We start from the raw sequence: 16,120 nt of genomic DNA, 5'->3' as shown, positions 1-16,120 counted from the left end.
TTCTGATAGCAACAGGCTCGGAGCTATGCTGCCTAATGTTTTCCCATTTCAACATTGCAAACTAAGATGGTTTAAAGGAGGAATTACTTCTTTTATGTTACTTGCTTTATATAATAATTTCTTGGAGTGTCCTTGTTTTATGTATTCACCTTCTGTTTGTTCAAAATGTTTTTATAAGTTTGTTTTGACATTGCCCTTAAGCATGTACCTACCTGAAGGTTTTTGCACTCTTTTTTTGCTGACTGTACATCAGGTGTAATAGATGAATTTGACACTCAGCTTGTGACGTTAAGCCCAATATAGCAGTATTTAGATTTTTATTCAGCATTGGTGTTTATAAGAACTATGCTGAGCCATTGCATCCTCTGCTTTTTGTATGCCTTGTGGTTCTAATATCTGTTTTTGTTTTTTGCGTGCACAGTACTACCCCCAAACAGGCCAATTACTCCCCTGGGCACAACGGCCATAGTGCCGCCTCCAAGACCATTATCACGGCCCAAACTGCCTGCAGTAAAGCTGATGGGCATCAATGAGGCTGTGAGTAAAGAACATACACAACGCACGTGTTACTGATTACCCCAAAAGTTTAGAGGGATTCATAGAATTAAATGAGATGAATGCAGTGAATAATTGATTCATTGATTGTTCTCTTCAGGGCCGGCCATTCAGCCCTCCAAAGTTGCTTAACTCCAGCCCTCCTCCAGCTGCTCCACTGGCTCGAGCCGAGAGCTCCTCTTCTCTCAGTTCCAACACCTCGTTGAGTGCCAGCAACACACCTACTGTTGGTAAGCCTTTACGCACTTGGACAAGCTTTTCTTATTGATGCATTCACGTGAACACAAGCTGGACGCAACGTCCATCAAGACTGTTTCACGTCATCAAATCTCAACCACACACATACTCAAAACGCTGTAATGTTGAACTCAAAGGCATTTTTCTATACACGTTTTCAAAAACATTCTTATTTAATGATATGTATATTACAATTCAAGCAGAATTCTGTATATATTTGCTTTTTTGTTGAGGGAATGTGTGTACACATGTATGGAAAGCTAACACACACAGTAATGATTCTACATGTTGCATTTCATAATATGATCATCACTCACCAGACGACTCCATCCTCACCCTTCAACTGTGGGCTCTTGCCCTGTCCCCCCCACCCCTCCCCTTGTGGTTTTCTTTAATTTTCATTTAAGAGGACGAAATGTTCGTGGGGAAACTGCCCACATTTGAGAAGAGATGTGAGACTCCGGCAGGTAAAGTGGAAAGTACCCTAAAGAACAGTTCTAACGTACTAATTGACTCCTGAATGATCATCAACCAATTAAATTACTCCCATCTACTAAAACAACACACCTATTCCTTTCTAAGTATTCTTCTGTTTAGCTCTTCTGTGACTCACCCTATGATTTTGGTGTAATCAAGGATTGTTGATACTTTAGGTTCATAATGAATTGGACTATTTTGTCTGTCTTGCAAACTAATGGGGATGGTTGCTAATTTTGAAACTTGAAACTGTTGCGTTGCTGATTTATTGTTGCTGATGAGGATGCATGGCAGAAATAGTGTGGATCACAATTTCTCAAAAATGTCTTGCCCTCTGTCCTATTGAGTTGTCAGTGTTTTGATTTGTTACTGAGAAGATTGAAAATGTGTGAACTGGTCCAACTTTGTCAGAACTCTTCTGTTATTAAAAAATATTCATACTTAGATGTCTGTTTTCCTTACAGTATATCTCTGGTTTTTTTTCTTCCTTTCCTTCAAAGGGACATCTCGTGGGCCCAGTCCAGTGACACTGGCTTCCCAGGATGCGTTGCCCATTGCTGTGGCATTCACAGAGTCAGTTAATGCCTATTTCAAAGGAGCGGATCCCAGCAAGTGAGTTTCACATGACATATTCTGCTGAGGCTTTACAGACCATATAATGTACACACAGGGTTCCCACAGTCATGGAAAACCTGGAAATATGTGGTAATTTTAAAAATGTGATTCCTAGGGCTGGAAAAGTTCATGAAAATGAATCTTAGAAAGTCATAGACAATTTAAAAGCTGAAATAATTTACTACAGATGCTAAGATATTTCAATAAATAGAAATAGAATCACGAATGATTGGAAAAGTCATGAAAATTCGTTGTTCAAAATTTCTCAGTGATTACCACCAATAGTTGAAGCCACTGTGTGTAGATTATGGAATTCACATTGTGCATCGGGTATCTATTTCATATTCTATAACAAGATTTAAAATCTTTATGAATAAGATGATCATTGTGAATGTACACATATGAGCACATGCTCGTTACATCTGTGTCCTACACTTGGTTAAATGTTGTTTCAGTGTAGATCAGTACAGGGGGGTGCATGTCAGTTCACTACTCTGTGTGTGTTATAGGTGCATTGTGAAGATCACAGGAGACATGACCCTCTCCTTCCCCAGTGGCATCATCAAGATTTTCACCTCAAGTCCATCTCCTGCCGTTCTCAGCTTCAAACTCTCAAATACTAGCAGACTAGATCAAATCATGCCCAATCAGCAACTATTGCACAGGTGAGTTTGGGGTGTTTTTGCAAATATGATATGGGAATGTGATTGGCTGTAAAATAGATAGTATACATTTTATTTGTTACAGCTTTTGTATTTTAGTCTTGATGACTTGTCCCATGCATAAGTGTCTTTGCAGATCATTGTTTATAAGACATGATTGCTGTTTAAGCTGAACTGCACAGCCTCGGCTGCTCTGTCTTTCTCTTACTCACCCCCAACCTTCCTCTTGTCCTCCCAGGCATGACTAATCAAATCAGGAGGGATTTGTGATTTAATAGTTGAGCTGCTGTACGAGGGTTAGTTGTTTCATGCTGCCACAGGGACATGCAGCAATGAATTATTGTGGTCCTAATAAAGTTGTGTGTGTTGTGTTGTGTAGTGACTCCTCCCAGAGCGACACAAACACTAAGGACTTTTGGCTGAACATGCCTGCACTGACAGCGTACCTCAGGAAGAGCTCCGAGCAGAACCCTGCTGCATCCTACTACAATGTGGATGTTCTCAAGTACCAGGTTCATAGCTTTTCTTTCAGATACATTTGGGATAGTACTATATTGTGTATTTGCGTGTAGCTTGTCATCACCAGATTTAGTTGGAATTTTTGAATGAACGCAGGATCGATATTTCAGAAGTACTTGTGCCAAATTTCTGGAAATGTAATCTTTGCATTAGACTTGGTTTAATGCAGTTTTGAAAAATATTTACACTGGCAGCCAAACGTTTGGAATAATGTACAGATTTTGTTGTTTCAGAAGGAAATTGGTACTTTAATCAGAGTGGCATTCAACTGATCACAATGTACAGTCAGGACATTACTGATCGAAAAAACATCACCATCACTATTTGAAAGTCACCTTATCCTACACCTTATCCTTCAATAATCATGCTAAATTGCTAATTTGGTACTAGAAATAACTTGCCATTTATATAAAATACAGCTGAAAGCTATTTGGTTCCTTAAATGAAGCTTAACATTGTCTTTGTGTATGTTTTTTTGTTTCCACAGTATGCACTGGCATGTTTTAAGGTCAATATTAGCAAATATGTCAAATAGGTCAAATATGGCAAACAAAAAAATAATAAGATTTCTACAGAAACTTGTCAGTCAATCATTGTTTTGAGGAATGAAGGCTATACAATGCTTGAAATTGCCAAAAAACTGAAGATTTCATATAAAGGTGTACACTACAGTCTTCAAAGACAAAGGTCAACTGGCACTAACAAAACAGAAAGAGATGTGGAAGGCCAGATGTACAACTAAACAATAGGATAAGAACATCAGAATCTCTAGTTTGAGAAATAGATGCCTCACATGTCCTCAGCTGACAGCTTCATTTAATTCGCCAGCTCAATGCTCAAGACTCAGAGGTGCAGGCCTTATGAGAAGAATTGCATAGAAAAAAGCACTTTTGAAACAGAAAAACTAAAAGAAAAGGTTAGAGTGGGCAAAGAAACACAGACATTGGACTACAGATCATTAGAAAAGAGTGTTATGGATCTTAAACCCATTGAGCTTTTGTGGGATCAGCTAGACTGTTAAGGCCAAGTTATACTTAAATTTGCGAGTTCTGTTCCATTTCGTGCACCGTTGTGTGGGCACAGCTTTGAAAGTATACCTCACGTGGATGAGCGCAAATGGATGCGTTTGCTACATGCGCAGTACAGTTGCTTTGTTATAGGCTACCAGATGTTTGAGAGCAGCACCGTCGTGTCATTTACTGGGCATCCGCTCTGAAGGATAAAGAAGAAAAATGGAGGATCCGCCATTAGAGGAAGCAAGAATGACAACAACAAAATGATAGAGAAGGATATGTTCTTCGACTACTGCTTGACAGTAGAGCCCAACTGTGCATATTGCCACCTAGTAGACTATCTCAAAAGTCAACCTTGCACATGCATGTTTGTCCACGTACAGTCCGTGCAGACGAAAAATCTGGCTGTACGCGGACACTTTGCTCGTGATGACGAAAATTACGTCACTCCGTCGTGGAATCCGGACAGGTGAAGTATATTTTAGGCTTAAGATGTGTAAGAAGTGCCCGACAAGATAGCCATATCTATGGCAAGTGCAAAAGGTGAAATGTCACCCAAGTATAGAGTGCCAAGGATCTGCAATTTGAAGTAATTCTGCAATTCAAATTTTAATTGTAATTTTTCACGTTATTAATGTCCTGACTATACATTGTGATCAGTTGAATGCCACTTTGGTGAATAAAAGTACCAATTTCTTTCCATGAGAGCAAAATCTGTACATTATTCCAAACTTATGGCCACCAGTATATATCATTTTCAAACAAAAGAAAAAAAAATATTTAATGGCAAATGGTGTAGCCATTTTAGTAAAGTATTAAAATACACTGTTGCCAAAAGTGTATGGACATCGCATGTGCATTAAAATGTAATTACAAAACCATAGGCATTGATTCTCGCTTTACTGCAATAACAGTTTCCACTGTTCAGAGAAGACTTTCCACTATATCATATGTAGCAGTGGCAGCCTGTGAATTTTTAGTCTAGGCCTTCAGTGCGATTTCATGCCATTAAGAGAAAAGGTTTCACAATTAATACCTAAATTAATTGTTAAATACAATTAACACCCTATACCTATGGACATCATACATTATGTTGCAGTCAACTAATATTACCAGTTGACATTTTAAAAACACGTCCACACACAAAAGAGAAAACCAAGGAGGTCTAATACAAGGAAAAATCTATCTAATAATATTTGCAATTTAAATGTTGCTTGCAATAAATCTTGTAAGGGTACACTGTTACTTTCCTGTTTACAGCTTGGGTTTTTTAACTCTCTCGATAGCGGCAGTGATGATCTTGCGCTCTACGCTTTCAAATGCAGTATGTACATTACTTAAATATTGATTGTGTCACTCAAGGCCAGCTAGAAGGCCTTAACTGGGACAACCACACCCACCAAGTATAAAGAAATCAATTTGATTGGCTGATAAATCGGACTGAAGATGCCTATTAACGTGAACTGCTGAGGGATTCTGTAGGAATTCAAGCTTTGCTTCGGCATGTGATTTGTGAAACAGCCCAGCTTGTAAGCATCAAGGAATAAATTCTGATTGGATAAACGTTTTGTTTTTTGCTCTTCATTTGTAGATGAATTAGGAGTGGAAAGTGACTGAAAATACATAGGCAAAATGGTGAATGAGAATGAAAGGATGAACAAATATTTATTTATTATGTTTGGCCAGCAGAGAAGGCTTTGCTGGCCCTGAGAATTCGCCACTGGTATTTAGTAACATGGTTGCAGGGATTTGCTTCCATTCTGACACAAGAGCATCAGTGATAAGGCACTGATGTTGGGTGATGGTGCCTGGCCCAAAGATGTTCAGGTCTGACCTTTGTGCAGGCCAGTCAATTTCTTCCACACCAGACACAAACCATTTCTTTATAGACCTATCTTTTAGCACAGGGGCATTGTCATACTGGAATAGAAAAGGGCTCTCCCCAAACTCTTGCCGCAATGTCAGTAGCACATAATGCCACTGGAATTAACTGGAGTAACCAAACTTGTTAATTAGATGGGATGTCTACATGCTTTTGGTCATAAAATGTATACAATTGTTATTTTCAAAAAAGTATTTTAAACATATTTTTGAAGGTAAAAAATATTTGTAACAATTCATTTTATTAATTTTTTTACATTCTTGGACATTTACACCACCTAAATATTTTTTAGTGAAAGCTCTTCAAAAATATAATCAAAATGTATTTTAATTCAGAAATGTAAAATACATTTATTACAGACAAAATTTATTCTGGTAATTTTTATATGATTAGCATTTTGTTATATTTTTGAATAACTTAATCGATCGAAACAAACTAAAAATTAGCATCAAGTCATTGACCCATTCCTGCATTGGTTCACCTGATTAGTGTTGTATAAATCAGGCTGATGATCATGTCAGCTACACCAATAGTTCTGAGATGGTGAGCACTCACCTTTAATGATCTTTTGAATCTTCTTTTTCAGGTATGTTCAAATGGAATTCAGTCGACACCCCTGAACATCGTAGTGTATTGGAAATGCAACCCTAGTACCACAGACCTGCGGGTGGACTACCGATACAACCCAGAAGCCATGCAGCCCCCTGCAGCACTTACCAACATTCAGGTTTTAGTGCCCGTCAATGGTGGAGTTACCAACATGCAGTCGCTTCCCAATGCCATCTGGTGAGTTGGATTGATTAGGCACACGAACACAGAATATCTTGAGGGGAAAAAACCTTTGAGTGTCCTTTATTTCAGTGGCTGGTTATATCACTATAATCAGTATTGTATACATACAGTTGAAGTCAGAAGTTTACATAAACCTTAGCTAAATACATTTAAACTCTGTTTTTCTCAATTCCTGACATTTACTTGTAGAAAACGTTCTCTTAGGTCAGTTAGGATCACTACTTTATTTTAAGAATGTGAAATGTCAGAATAATAGTAGAGAGAATGATTTATTTCAGCTTTTATTTCTTTCATCACATTCCCAGTGGGTCAGAAGTTTACATACACTTTGTTAGTATTTGGTAGCATTGCCTTTAAATTGTTTAACTTGGGCCAAATGTTTTGGGAAGCCTTCCACAAGCTTCTCACTGTAAGTTGCAGGAATTTTGGCCCATTCCTCCAGACAGAACTGGTGTAACTGAGACCGGTTTGTAGGCCTCCTTGCTCACACATGCTTTTTCAGTTCTGCCCACAAATTTTCTGTCAGACTGAGGTCAGAGCTTTGAGATGGCCACTCCAATACCTTGACTTTGTTGTCCTTAAGCCATTTTGCCAAAACTTTGGAGGTACACTTGGGGTCATTGTCCATTTGGAAGACCCATTTGCGATTGAGCTTTAACCCTTTGGCGTCTGAGGGCGTTTTGGGCCCTGGAGAAGTTTTGACATTTGTGCTTTTTTCAGTTGCTTAAAAACATATTAATGGCTAAAGCCTGATAACACTGTATTCAGTACAAACTGGGCTATAATAATATGTGAGCAACATGTTTGTATTTTTGAGAAAATAACGTTTATGCATGGTCATTGAAATAAGGCCAGATAACACATACTAAACATTTGTCCACAAGCCTTTTGAGAATTGGATCTTGTAGCCTAGAGTGTTTGCTACAAAATGATGTGAAAACCATTGAACAATTGAACATTTGTAAGACACTTTTAGTGTTAGAAAGGTCATATGCGAGGATGCGTGAACTATCATGAATATTGATTGTAATTAACACCTGAGGAGACAAAGACCCCTCCCCTGGATCTATCACTGAGGAATGTGACAGAAAGAGAATGAATGTAAGGAGATTTTTAAGTTAAAATAAGTAATCTGACTATAAATTGTCTTTACATAAAGACTTTACTTAATTTTAGACCTACACTACCATTTAAAAGAAGTCTCTTCTGCTTACCAAGGCTGCATTTATTTTATCCAAAACAGAGTAAAAACAGTAATATTGTGAACTCTTTTTTAATTTTTTTATTTAAAAGACAGTTTTCTATTTGAATATATTGTAAAATGCAATTTGTGGTCAAAGCTGAATTTTCAACATCATTACTGCAGTCTTCAGTGTCACATGATCCTTCAGAAAACATTACTATATGCTGATTTTCTAATATGGGCATATTTACATCACATTTGACACATTTACACCAGAACACACATTTCCAAGCACAAGCTACTTTAATGGCAGCATACAAGTTAAAGTTAAAAGCTGCACTAGTTAAAATGTAATCTAAACATTCATATTATTTTTCTATCATATTACATATCATATTTATATCATACAGCATACAATTTAAATACCTGCTTTAGCCGAAACAGCATTTAAATGTAACTAAAACTTGCCTATTAGGACATATTTCAATACTCTGAATCCTGGCTGGCAAGTCTGGAAACAGTCCCACTAGTAAAATATGTACATGTTTATATAAAATAGCATGTCAACTAAGGAGTCCCGCTCTTCTTCTGATGAAAGTTTTAAATCTTCGTCACTATCCAGGAGTTTGCTCGCCTGTGTATCGTGCGATCTTTCAAATGTGCAGAAAAGTTAATTAACTTGTTGTTTTTAAGGCACAGTTGGGGGTGTTTACCATTTGCATTGATCGCCTCAGCACATTACTGTATGAATAGTGCCCTCTGCCCGTTGGTGTGATCACATTAGGGATAATTAGCTGAGGCAGGAGAAACTGTACATCACTTTGTTTCATAATGATTACATTAAAGGAGAATATTTGTTTTAAATTTGAATTGTTTTATTTAAAAGTAGACATTTTAAGCTTTCTTTAGACTATGTTTCATGTTTGTGTGATAAGTATTCACGGAGTTTCAGTTCATTTGTGTGACGCGTTTCAGAGTTATAACACAGAGACTGCTGAAAGCTCACCCTTTTTATTTTCTTGATTTTACAAAATCACAAGGTTTTGTTGTTATTGTGAGTGTGCACAAATAAAAGTAGACCCTTTATAGTCTCTAATGATGTCTTACACTTATCTGTATGCCCCAAAATGACAGAGAATTTTATGTTGTTTCCGCTGTAATGAGGAAAGAATCCAGCAGGATGTGCCGACGTGTCCATCGGCCCCAGAGGGTTAACTTCATGGCTGATGTCTTGAGATGTTGCTTCAATATATCCACATAATTTTCCTTCCTCATGATGCCATCAATTTTGTGAGGTGAACCAATACCTCCTGCAGCACAGCACCCCCACAACATGACGCTGCCACCCTGATGCTTCATGGTTGGGATGGTGTTCTTCGGCTTGCAAGCCTCACCCTTTTTCCTTTTTCCTCTAAATATAACAATGGTCATTATGGCCAAACAGTTACATTTTTGTTTCATCAGATCAGAGGACATTTCTCCAAAAAGTATGATTTTTTTCCCCATGTGCACTTGCAAACTGTAGTCTGGTTTTTTTATGCCGTTTTGGAGCAGTGGCTTCTTCCTCGCTGAGCAGGTTTTCCAGTTATGTCGATATAGGACTCGTTTTTACTGTGGATATAGATTCCGAATCTTCACAAGGTCCTTTGCTGTTGTTTGGGATTGATTTATCCTTTTCGCACCAAACTACGTTCATCTTTAGTAGACAGAATGTGTCTCCTTCCTGAGCAGTATTATGGCTGCGTGGTCCCATGGTGTTTATACTTGCATACTATTGTTTGAACAGGTGAAATTGGTATCTTCAGGCATTTGGAAATTGCTCCCAATAATGAACCAGACTTGTGGAGGCCCACAATCTTTTTTTTCTGAGGTCTTGGCTGCATTATTTTGATTTTCCCATGATGTCAAACAAAGAGACACTGAGTTTGAAAGTAGGCCATAAAATACATACACAGGTACACCTCCAATTGACTCAAATTAGCCTAAATGGCTAATTGCCTAAAGGCTTGACATAATTATTTGGAATTATTTGGAGTTAACTTGGTATATGAAAACTTCTGACCCACTGGAATTGTGAAACATTCAATTAAAAGTGAAACAATCTGTCTGTAAACAATTGTTGGAAAAATGGGTTTAAATTTCTGACTTCAACTGTATACACCAATCAGCCACATCATTAAAGCCACCTGCCTAATATCGTGTAGGTCCCCCTCATGCTGCCAAAATAGCTCTGACCCATCTGAGGTATGGACTCAGGTCCTGTGGTATCTGGCACCAAGGTGTTAGCAGCAGATCCTTTATGACCTGTAAGATGTGAGGTGCACTGTGTGTTCTGAAACTTTTTTTTATCATGGCCAGCATTACGTTTTCCAGCCATTTCTGCTACAATAGCTCTTATGTGGTATCGGACCAGACGGGCTAACCTTCGCTCCCCACGTCCATCAATGATCCTTGGGCACCCATAACCCTGTGCTGGTTCACCGGTTGTCCTTCCTTGGACCACTTTTGATGGGTACTATCCACTGCATACCGGGAACACCCCACAAGATCTGCTGTTTTGAAGATGCTCTGCCCCAGTCTTCTTGCCATCGCAATTCGGTCCATGTCAAAGATTCTCAGATCCTTACGCTTACCCGTTTTCTTTTTTCTGCTTCCAACACATGAAATTCAAGAACTGACTGCTAATTTGCTGTTTAATAAATCCCACCCCTTCACAGGTGCCATTGTAACGATATAATAAATGTTATTCACTTCACCTGTAAGTGGTTTTAATGTTGTGGCTGATCATTGTACAATGCACAACACCTCAATATAATTGTAATACATTTGTATCTGTGTTTGAATTAGGAATGCGGAACAGAATAAGACATTATGGAAACTGACTGACATCTCTGACAAGTCTGAAAATGAAGGTATGAACAAATTGCATCACTATTAAGACAAGTTGGTATGAATCAATGCTGCAAATGATTGTTACAGTAACACTGGCATTTATGTCTACACATGACGGTAATCATCAATGAAATCCATTCTTCCAAATATTCCACAATGCATCTTTTGTATGATGATGTAATAAAAGTTAAAAGGTCAGTTGGTACAAAGTAATTTATAGCATTATGATATGGACTGTGTTTATGTGTTTGTGTGTGACAGGCTCCGGTTCATTAAGGGCAAAGTTTGAGCTGACTGAAGGCCCATCCATCCCTGCCACCCTGGCTGTTCAGTTCTTCAGCGAGGGCAGCACTCTGTCAGGTGTAGACATGGAACTTGTAGGCTCTGGTTACCGACTCTCCCTCAATAAGAAGAGATTTGCAACTGGTAAGCATGACCTTGGGCTTGCACTAGAGCTCATGCTCAAAAAAACTTTGATTAGATTGAATTGAAACAGCCTTGGGTCTATATGCTCTCAACTTATGCCTGTTTTTATTTAAAAAATCTTTTGATTTCAGTATAGATTTGTCATTGAAAATTGCAGAGTTTACAGAAGATAAAATATCAGTACCTCAATGTATGTGTGTGTGTGTGTGTGTGTGTGTGTGTGTGTGTGTGTGTGTGTGTGTGTGTGTGTGTGTGTGTGTGTGTGTGTGTGTGTGTGCGTTGGCAGGCCGCTATATGGCAGACTGTTGAGACCTGAGAAGAGGCCCATCCACTATCAAATGCAGGGAATTTGGAGGTCCATTTCTGTTCATTGATTTATTCTCTCGCTGTTTCTGAATTATATTTATGGAGGATCTTTAGAGGGAATGGAAAAAGAGGGCTGTCTGGGTGAAGGCCACTCATGCATCTGTTTCTTCTTCATGTCCTAAATGATGCAGTTCCAATGAAGCACCTTTCTGGAGACGAGAGATTTTTACACTACAGTAACATAGCACTGAGTATCAAACACTGTGTAAAAATAAAACCGAAAAGTAAAAAGAAGGAATGTGAGGATATTGGTGAATTTAAATCATTAATCTTTGATACTTTTTGATCTATTCAGACTTTTATAAAGTCAGAACGGTAGTGGTTGTCTTTTGAAATGTGTAGTTAACAATTTGTCATATGAATTATATATGTACTGTATAAACTTACATCATATCTCAGTAAAAAAAGGAGAAAAAAAAACCCACTGCATTAACAGTCTTTCTGGATATTTGTAAGGCATTTGTAAAGCTCCTTTGTATTGACCCAAAAGTCAGTTACAATATAAAGATCAAAAGGAGAACATTTTTGGGAAAAAGGAGAGATAGGATTCTGTTTTCCTTTCTACTTATATGTTTTGTTTTTCATTTTGAATGTGCAATGATGGTATAAGCTTTCAAAATTCATGGAATTTTTTTTTGTGCCATTTTCACTTTAACATTTTTAAGAGAGAATCTACAAGTTATTTGTGTTGTCTTGTGTAAGAGCAAAAGGAAACATATTAACCTCAGTGCCTCTTTAGTTAACTGTACAGAAACTTTTACATGTTTAAGTATGAAAGTATCCCTCTTTTCCCCTTTTCTATCTTTTCATGTCTTTTCCTCATACTTTATTTTTTAAGTGCCTGTTCTGTTCTATACTTCCTGATGGGATATTGAAGGGAAATCAAGCTAATACTTTAGCATTTCTTTAGAGTACTGTACCCAAACAGTTCACTTCAAAGGACTGTGTCACATTTAAAGACATTATCCAATTGAAGTCAATAAAATATTTTGGAAAATGCTCAGGCCTTATAGATGTGGAAAAATCTGCATAAATCCTACCAAAAATCCAGCAAATAATTATCACTGTGAGATTATACTAAAAGCACACACTGACCTGGTGTAACAATTCTTGAAATTTTGGAGGGATCCTTGTTGAACAGACCAAAATGTTGTAATCAGCATTTTCGTAAAATGAATTGTAAGCATGCATGCTTTTCGGTATAGTTTGTTAACAATGGACTACCAATTTTCCATTGAGTGTAATTGTAAGGGACACTACGTGTATGTTTTCACCAAATGTGCCGTCACATCTGTGTTGGGGGGTGGGGGGTGGGGGGGCATGGTGTTGTGTTAACAAGAACAAGTTTTGCTTAAGCGTATGGCTCAAATTATCAAATTAATGGCTTTTAATGGATTTGCCAAATACAGATTGAAAAGCACAATATGATGTAATGAGCCAATGGAAGTTACAGAAAACTCTGTGGATTTTAAATTTTTTATGTCTTTTATGTATTTTTTTTGTTTAGTTTCGTACCACTGCAGTTCATCAACTTCTTATTACCATCAAGGTTTATCTGTCTTTATTTCTCATTATGTGCCAGAACCTAGTAGTGAGCATTCAAAGTGCTTTTAAGGGGTCAGTAGAAGACAGTGGTTTCATTGGGGAAACCCTGTCTTTCCCCCATGAAAGGGCTATTTCCCTTGTCCTCTGTGGAGGACCACTTCTCCAAGGGCTACACCAATCTCAAGGATAGCAGGTGCCATTTGTACCTTAAATTGAATAACACTAATAAACATTAAAAGCTAACAATGAAGGAGTTTGATGAATCTGAAAACAATGACATTCTTTAGAAGAATGTCTTGTTTTACCAGGAACTTTTATTCTCTTCAACAGTAGCCTAACAGTTTTTTGAAGTAACAAAGTGAAGATTTTATATTGAGAATCCTCACCCATTTATGTAAAGTTTTTTTTTTTTATTATTATATATATATTTTTAATTGTATTTGGTTTGAATTGTGGTGTAGGTATTAAGAGTGGCAGAAATCAGCTGACGAACATCCCGTATGCAATGTAGCATCCAAATATAGTACATCATTGGCTTCTTACAGTGAATTTGCATGAACTAATTGTGTAAATAGCAAGCTGGTTCTTGCTGCCTTTACAGCCAACACATGAAATTCATGTTGGAGCATTAAAAAAAACAGGTCTATTATTTTTCTTTTTTTTTGTTCACATTCAATGGCACATTAAAAGATTTGTGTAAGTGATTTTTGTGTGTGCGTGTTCTCACACAATGTAAATTTTTACTTATATTTCTGCCATTTTCTCTGCTTTATGATGCTCTGTGTCTGTAATAAATGTGTAATATATAAATCTATACAAATATAAGAAATACTACAGAATGCAGATAATCTTGTCTCTTTATTTATTTATTTATTTTTCTTCAAAACTTAACCATTGGCTTTCCCCTCTGTATGCCAATCTTTCCAAGAAATTGGGAAGGTTGAAAATTCTGAGACCGTGCATAAGCAAACAGAAGCCTAAACTTGTTAGCCTCAAGCACACGGTCGCCATTTATTCAGCATTCCCCCAAAAAACCATTTATGCACTGACCTCTGGATGACCTTGTAATATATGTGTGTGTTTGTTTTGCCTCTATTACTAAAGGAACTGCAGTCTTCTTCTTCAGTTAGCTTCTCAACACAGGGCATGCAGCTTCTCTTATAACTGGGTGCTGCAGATTCAGATTGGGTTCTTATTTGTTCATAACGTATACTGAATATTCAATCTTTTTTCCATGTGTAGTATTTGTTCTCACTGTTTTTCATACACTTGATGGTTGATTTCTAGTCTTAAAAAGTATGGATAGATTAAACGATAAACCAACTCAATGTGCTGATCTGTTCATACATGTGTCACAGTGAGTGATATGCTTTGGTACGCTCTCTGTGCTTTGTGCATGTGTGTGTTTACACAGTCATGCTTCTGAACACATCTGCTGCACTTCCAGTGCTCCTTTAAAAGTGAAATAAAACTCACCCACATATGCTAACCATTCGGGTTTCTTATGCACTTCGTATGTGGGTGACTTTTGTGTGTTTACGTATGTGTCAGGGTTGTAGACCCCTACGTGAACCCTTTCAAAAAAGTCCTCTGCACGCTTCACAGCTTGATCTACAACAGACCTGCTTAATCCTGATTACAGTTCTTGATCTGAATGGCTGTTTATACACCTTTAGCTATTAAAATTAATGTGGTACTCTACCTGATCTGGTGGCTACTGTATTTGTCAGAGACTTGTTCTGCCAAGAGGAAACCCGAACCCTAGATCAATGGCAATCAATGCACTGTCAATGTGGATCATTGTCTCTGTGGATTATAATTAAATATGGTATGATCTATATAGAAGGTGAAAGAGAAGAGGGTCTTTTGACTTTTAGCTAACTGATTTAAAATGTTCTTTGGATGTTGTCACAGACTGTGTTTTCTCAGAGACTCTGTGGGGTAATAGATTTGAGTTATTAAAGAAGAAGTGAGCAGGAGCAGCATCACTTACGTTTATGCTCCATTACAGAATGACATGGCCTTTTGATCCAGCACCCCCCTCTTCAGCATGAGCAAAACCATCTGAACAAACACACTAGTTGGACCTTCATAACTTAAAAATGTGTTTGCTTTTCTCCTTCATCTCACACTGTTCCCCTCATTTACTCCTCTTTAATCCTTTGGCTTCTCTCTATATCTTTCCATGTTTCCACCCTCTCATCAACTGACTATTCTTTATCTTTTCTCGTTCTGAGAACATTTATCGTTTTGTACCGTTTTTCTATTCCTCCTCTCCTTGCCACACCTAATATCATTCTTGATCTCCCGCCATATCTGCCGGCTCCTCCTTCAGGCGTTGCTATAGGTCTCCCAAAACAACAGTGCTGGAAGAGCTTGCTTCATATCATCTAAAATCTGTCAAATTATCCAATCGCTCATATTTCACCCTCTAGAAACCATTTGATGAAAGATGTGTTAATAGAAACCTTGTTTTAGATTCATGTCATCTGTCCAGTGACACCTCTACATCTCTGTTTGCTATCACTTGGTCTTGTTGACTCATCAAGGTGATTATTGAAGCATGGACTTTCGCTGGTGCTGTGATGCTATTTAGGTCTAGTCATGGAAAGAATTCTGTTGAATTTGATGGGGTTTGTGTTTGTTTGTGCAGGTTTAGCAATACTTGTGAAGGCCAAATCTTTGATAGTGTCTAAATATATTTATGTATAGTAAAACATTGAAAACCAAGGACATTTTAAGTGGATAAATTATGCTTTTTTCTTTGAATCTAATAAAGTTTCTGTGGGGGTTAGGTGTAGTGCATAGTAAATATGATTATCTATGTGTGTTGGGTAACAAGGTGTATGGAAATAGCAGAGCACTATTAGAAGGTATAATCAGCTAAACTTTTGGATTGTGAATATTTACTTTATTTATACCAAAGCTTTTTGGCACACATGCCTTCATCAGGGTG

At 37.6% G+C, this 16,120-nt stretch overlaps 1 protein-coding gene across 3 annotated transcripts in view; it reads left to right on the top strand.

Moving 5' to 3' along the window:
• Positions 1 to 14,210, top strand: part of LOC127640483 (F-BAR domain only protein 2) — a 60,044-nt gene extending 45,834 nt beyond the window's left edge. Inside the window, exons 19-28 of one of the 3 annotated variants that reach the window (XM_052123086.1) lie at positions 422 to 537; positions 656 to 785; positions 1,200 to 1,259; positions 1,770 to 1,881; positions 2,394 to 2,549; positions 2,926 to 3,058; positions 6,547 to 6,746; positions 10,783 to 10,847; positions 11,089 to 11,253; positions 11,540 to 14,210. In XM_052123086.1, coding sequence (XP_051979046.1) covers positions 422 to 537; positions 656 to 785; positions 1,200 to 1,259; positions 1,770 to 1,881; positions 2,394 to 2,549; positions 2,926 to 3,058; positions 6,547 to 6,746; positions 10,783 to 10,847; positions 11,089 to 11,253; positions 11,540 to 11,562 — 1,160 coding nt within the window. In that variant the 3' untranslated portion in view covers positions 11,563 to 14,210. The remainder of the gene's footprint in view (positions 1 to 421; positions 538 to 655; positions 786 to 1,199; positions 1,260 to 1,769; positions 1,882 to 2,393; positions 2,550 to 2,925; positions 3,059 to 6,546; positions 6,747 to 10,782; positions 10,848 to 11,088; positions 11,254 to 11,539) is intronic. The other 2 variants (XM_052123091.1, XM_052123096.1) reach the window with 2 other exon arrangements.
• Positions 14,211 to 16,120: the final 1,910 nt, after the last annotated feature.

The sequence above is a fragment of the Xyrauchen texanus genome, chromosome 4 (genome assembly GCF_025860055.1).
Source record: "Xyrauchen texanus isolate HMW12.3.18 chromosome 4, RBS_HiC_50CHRs, whole genome shotgun sequence".
Taxonomy (NCBI): Eukaryota; Metazoa; Chordata; class Actinopteri; order Cypriniformes; family Catostomidae; genus Xyrauchen; species Xyrauchen texanus.
The sequence above is the reverse complement of the archived record's forward strand: the minus strand, read 5'-3'. Positions and strand labels throughout refer to the sequence as shown.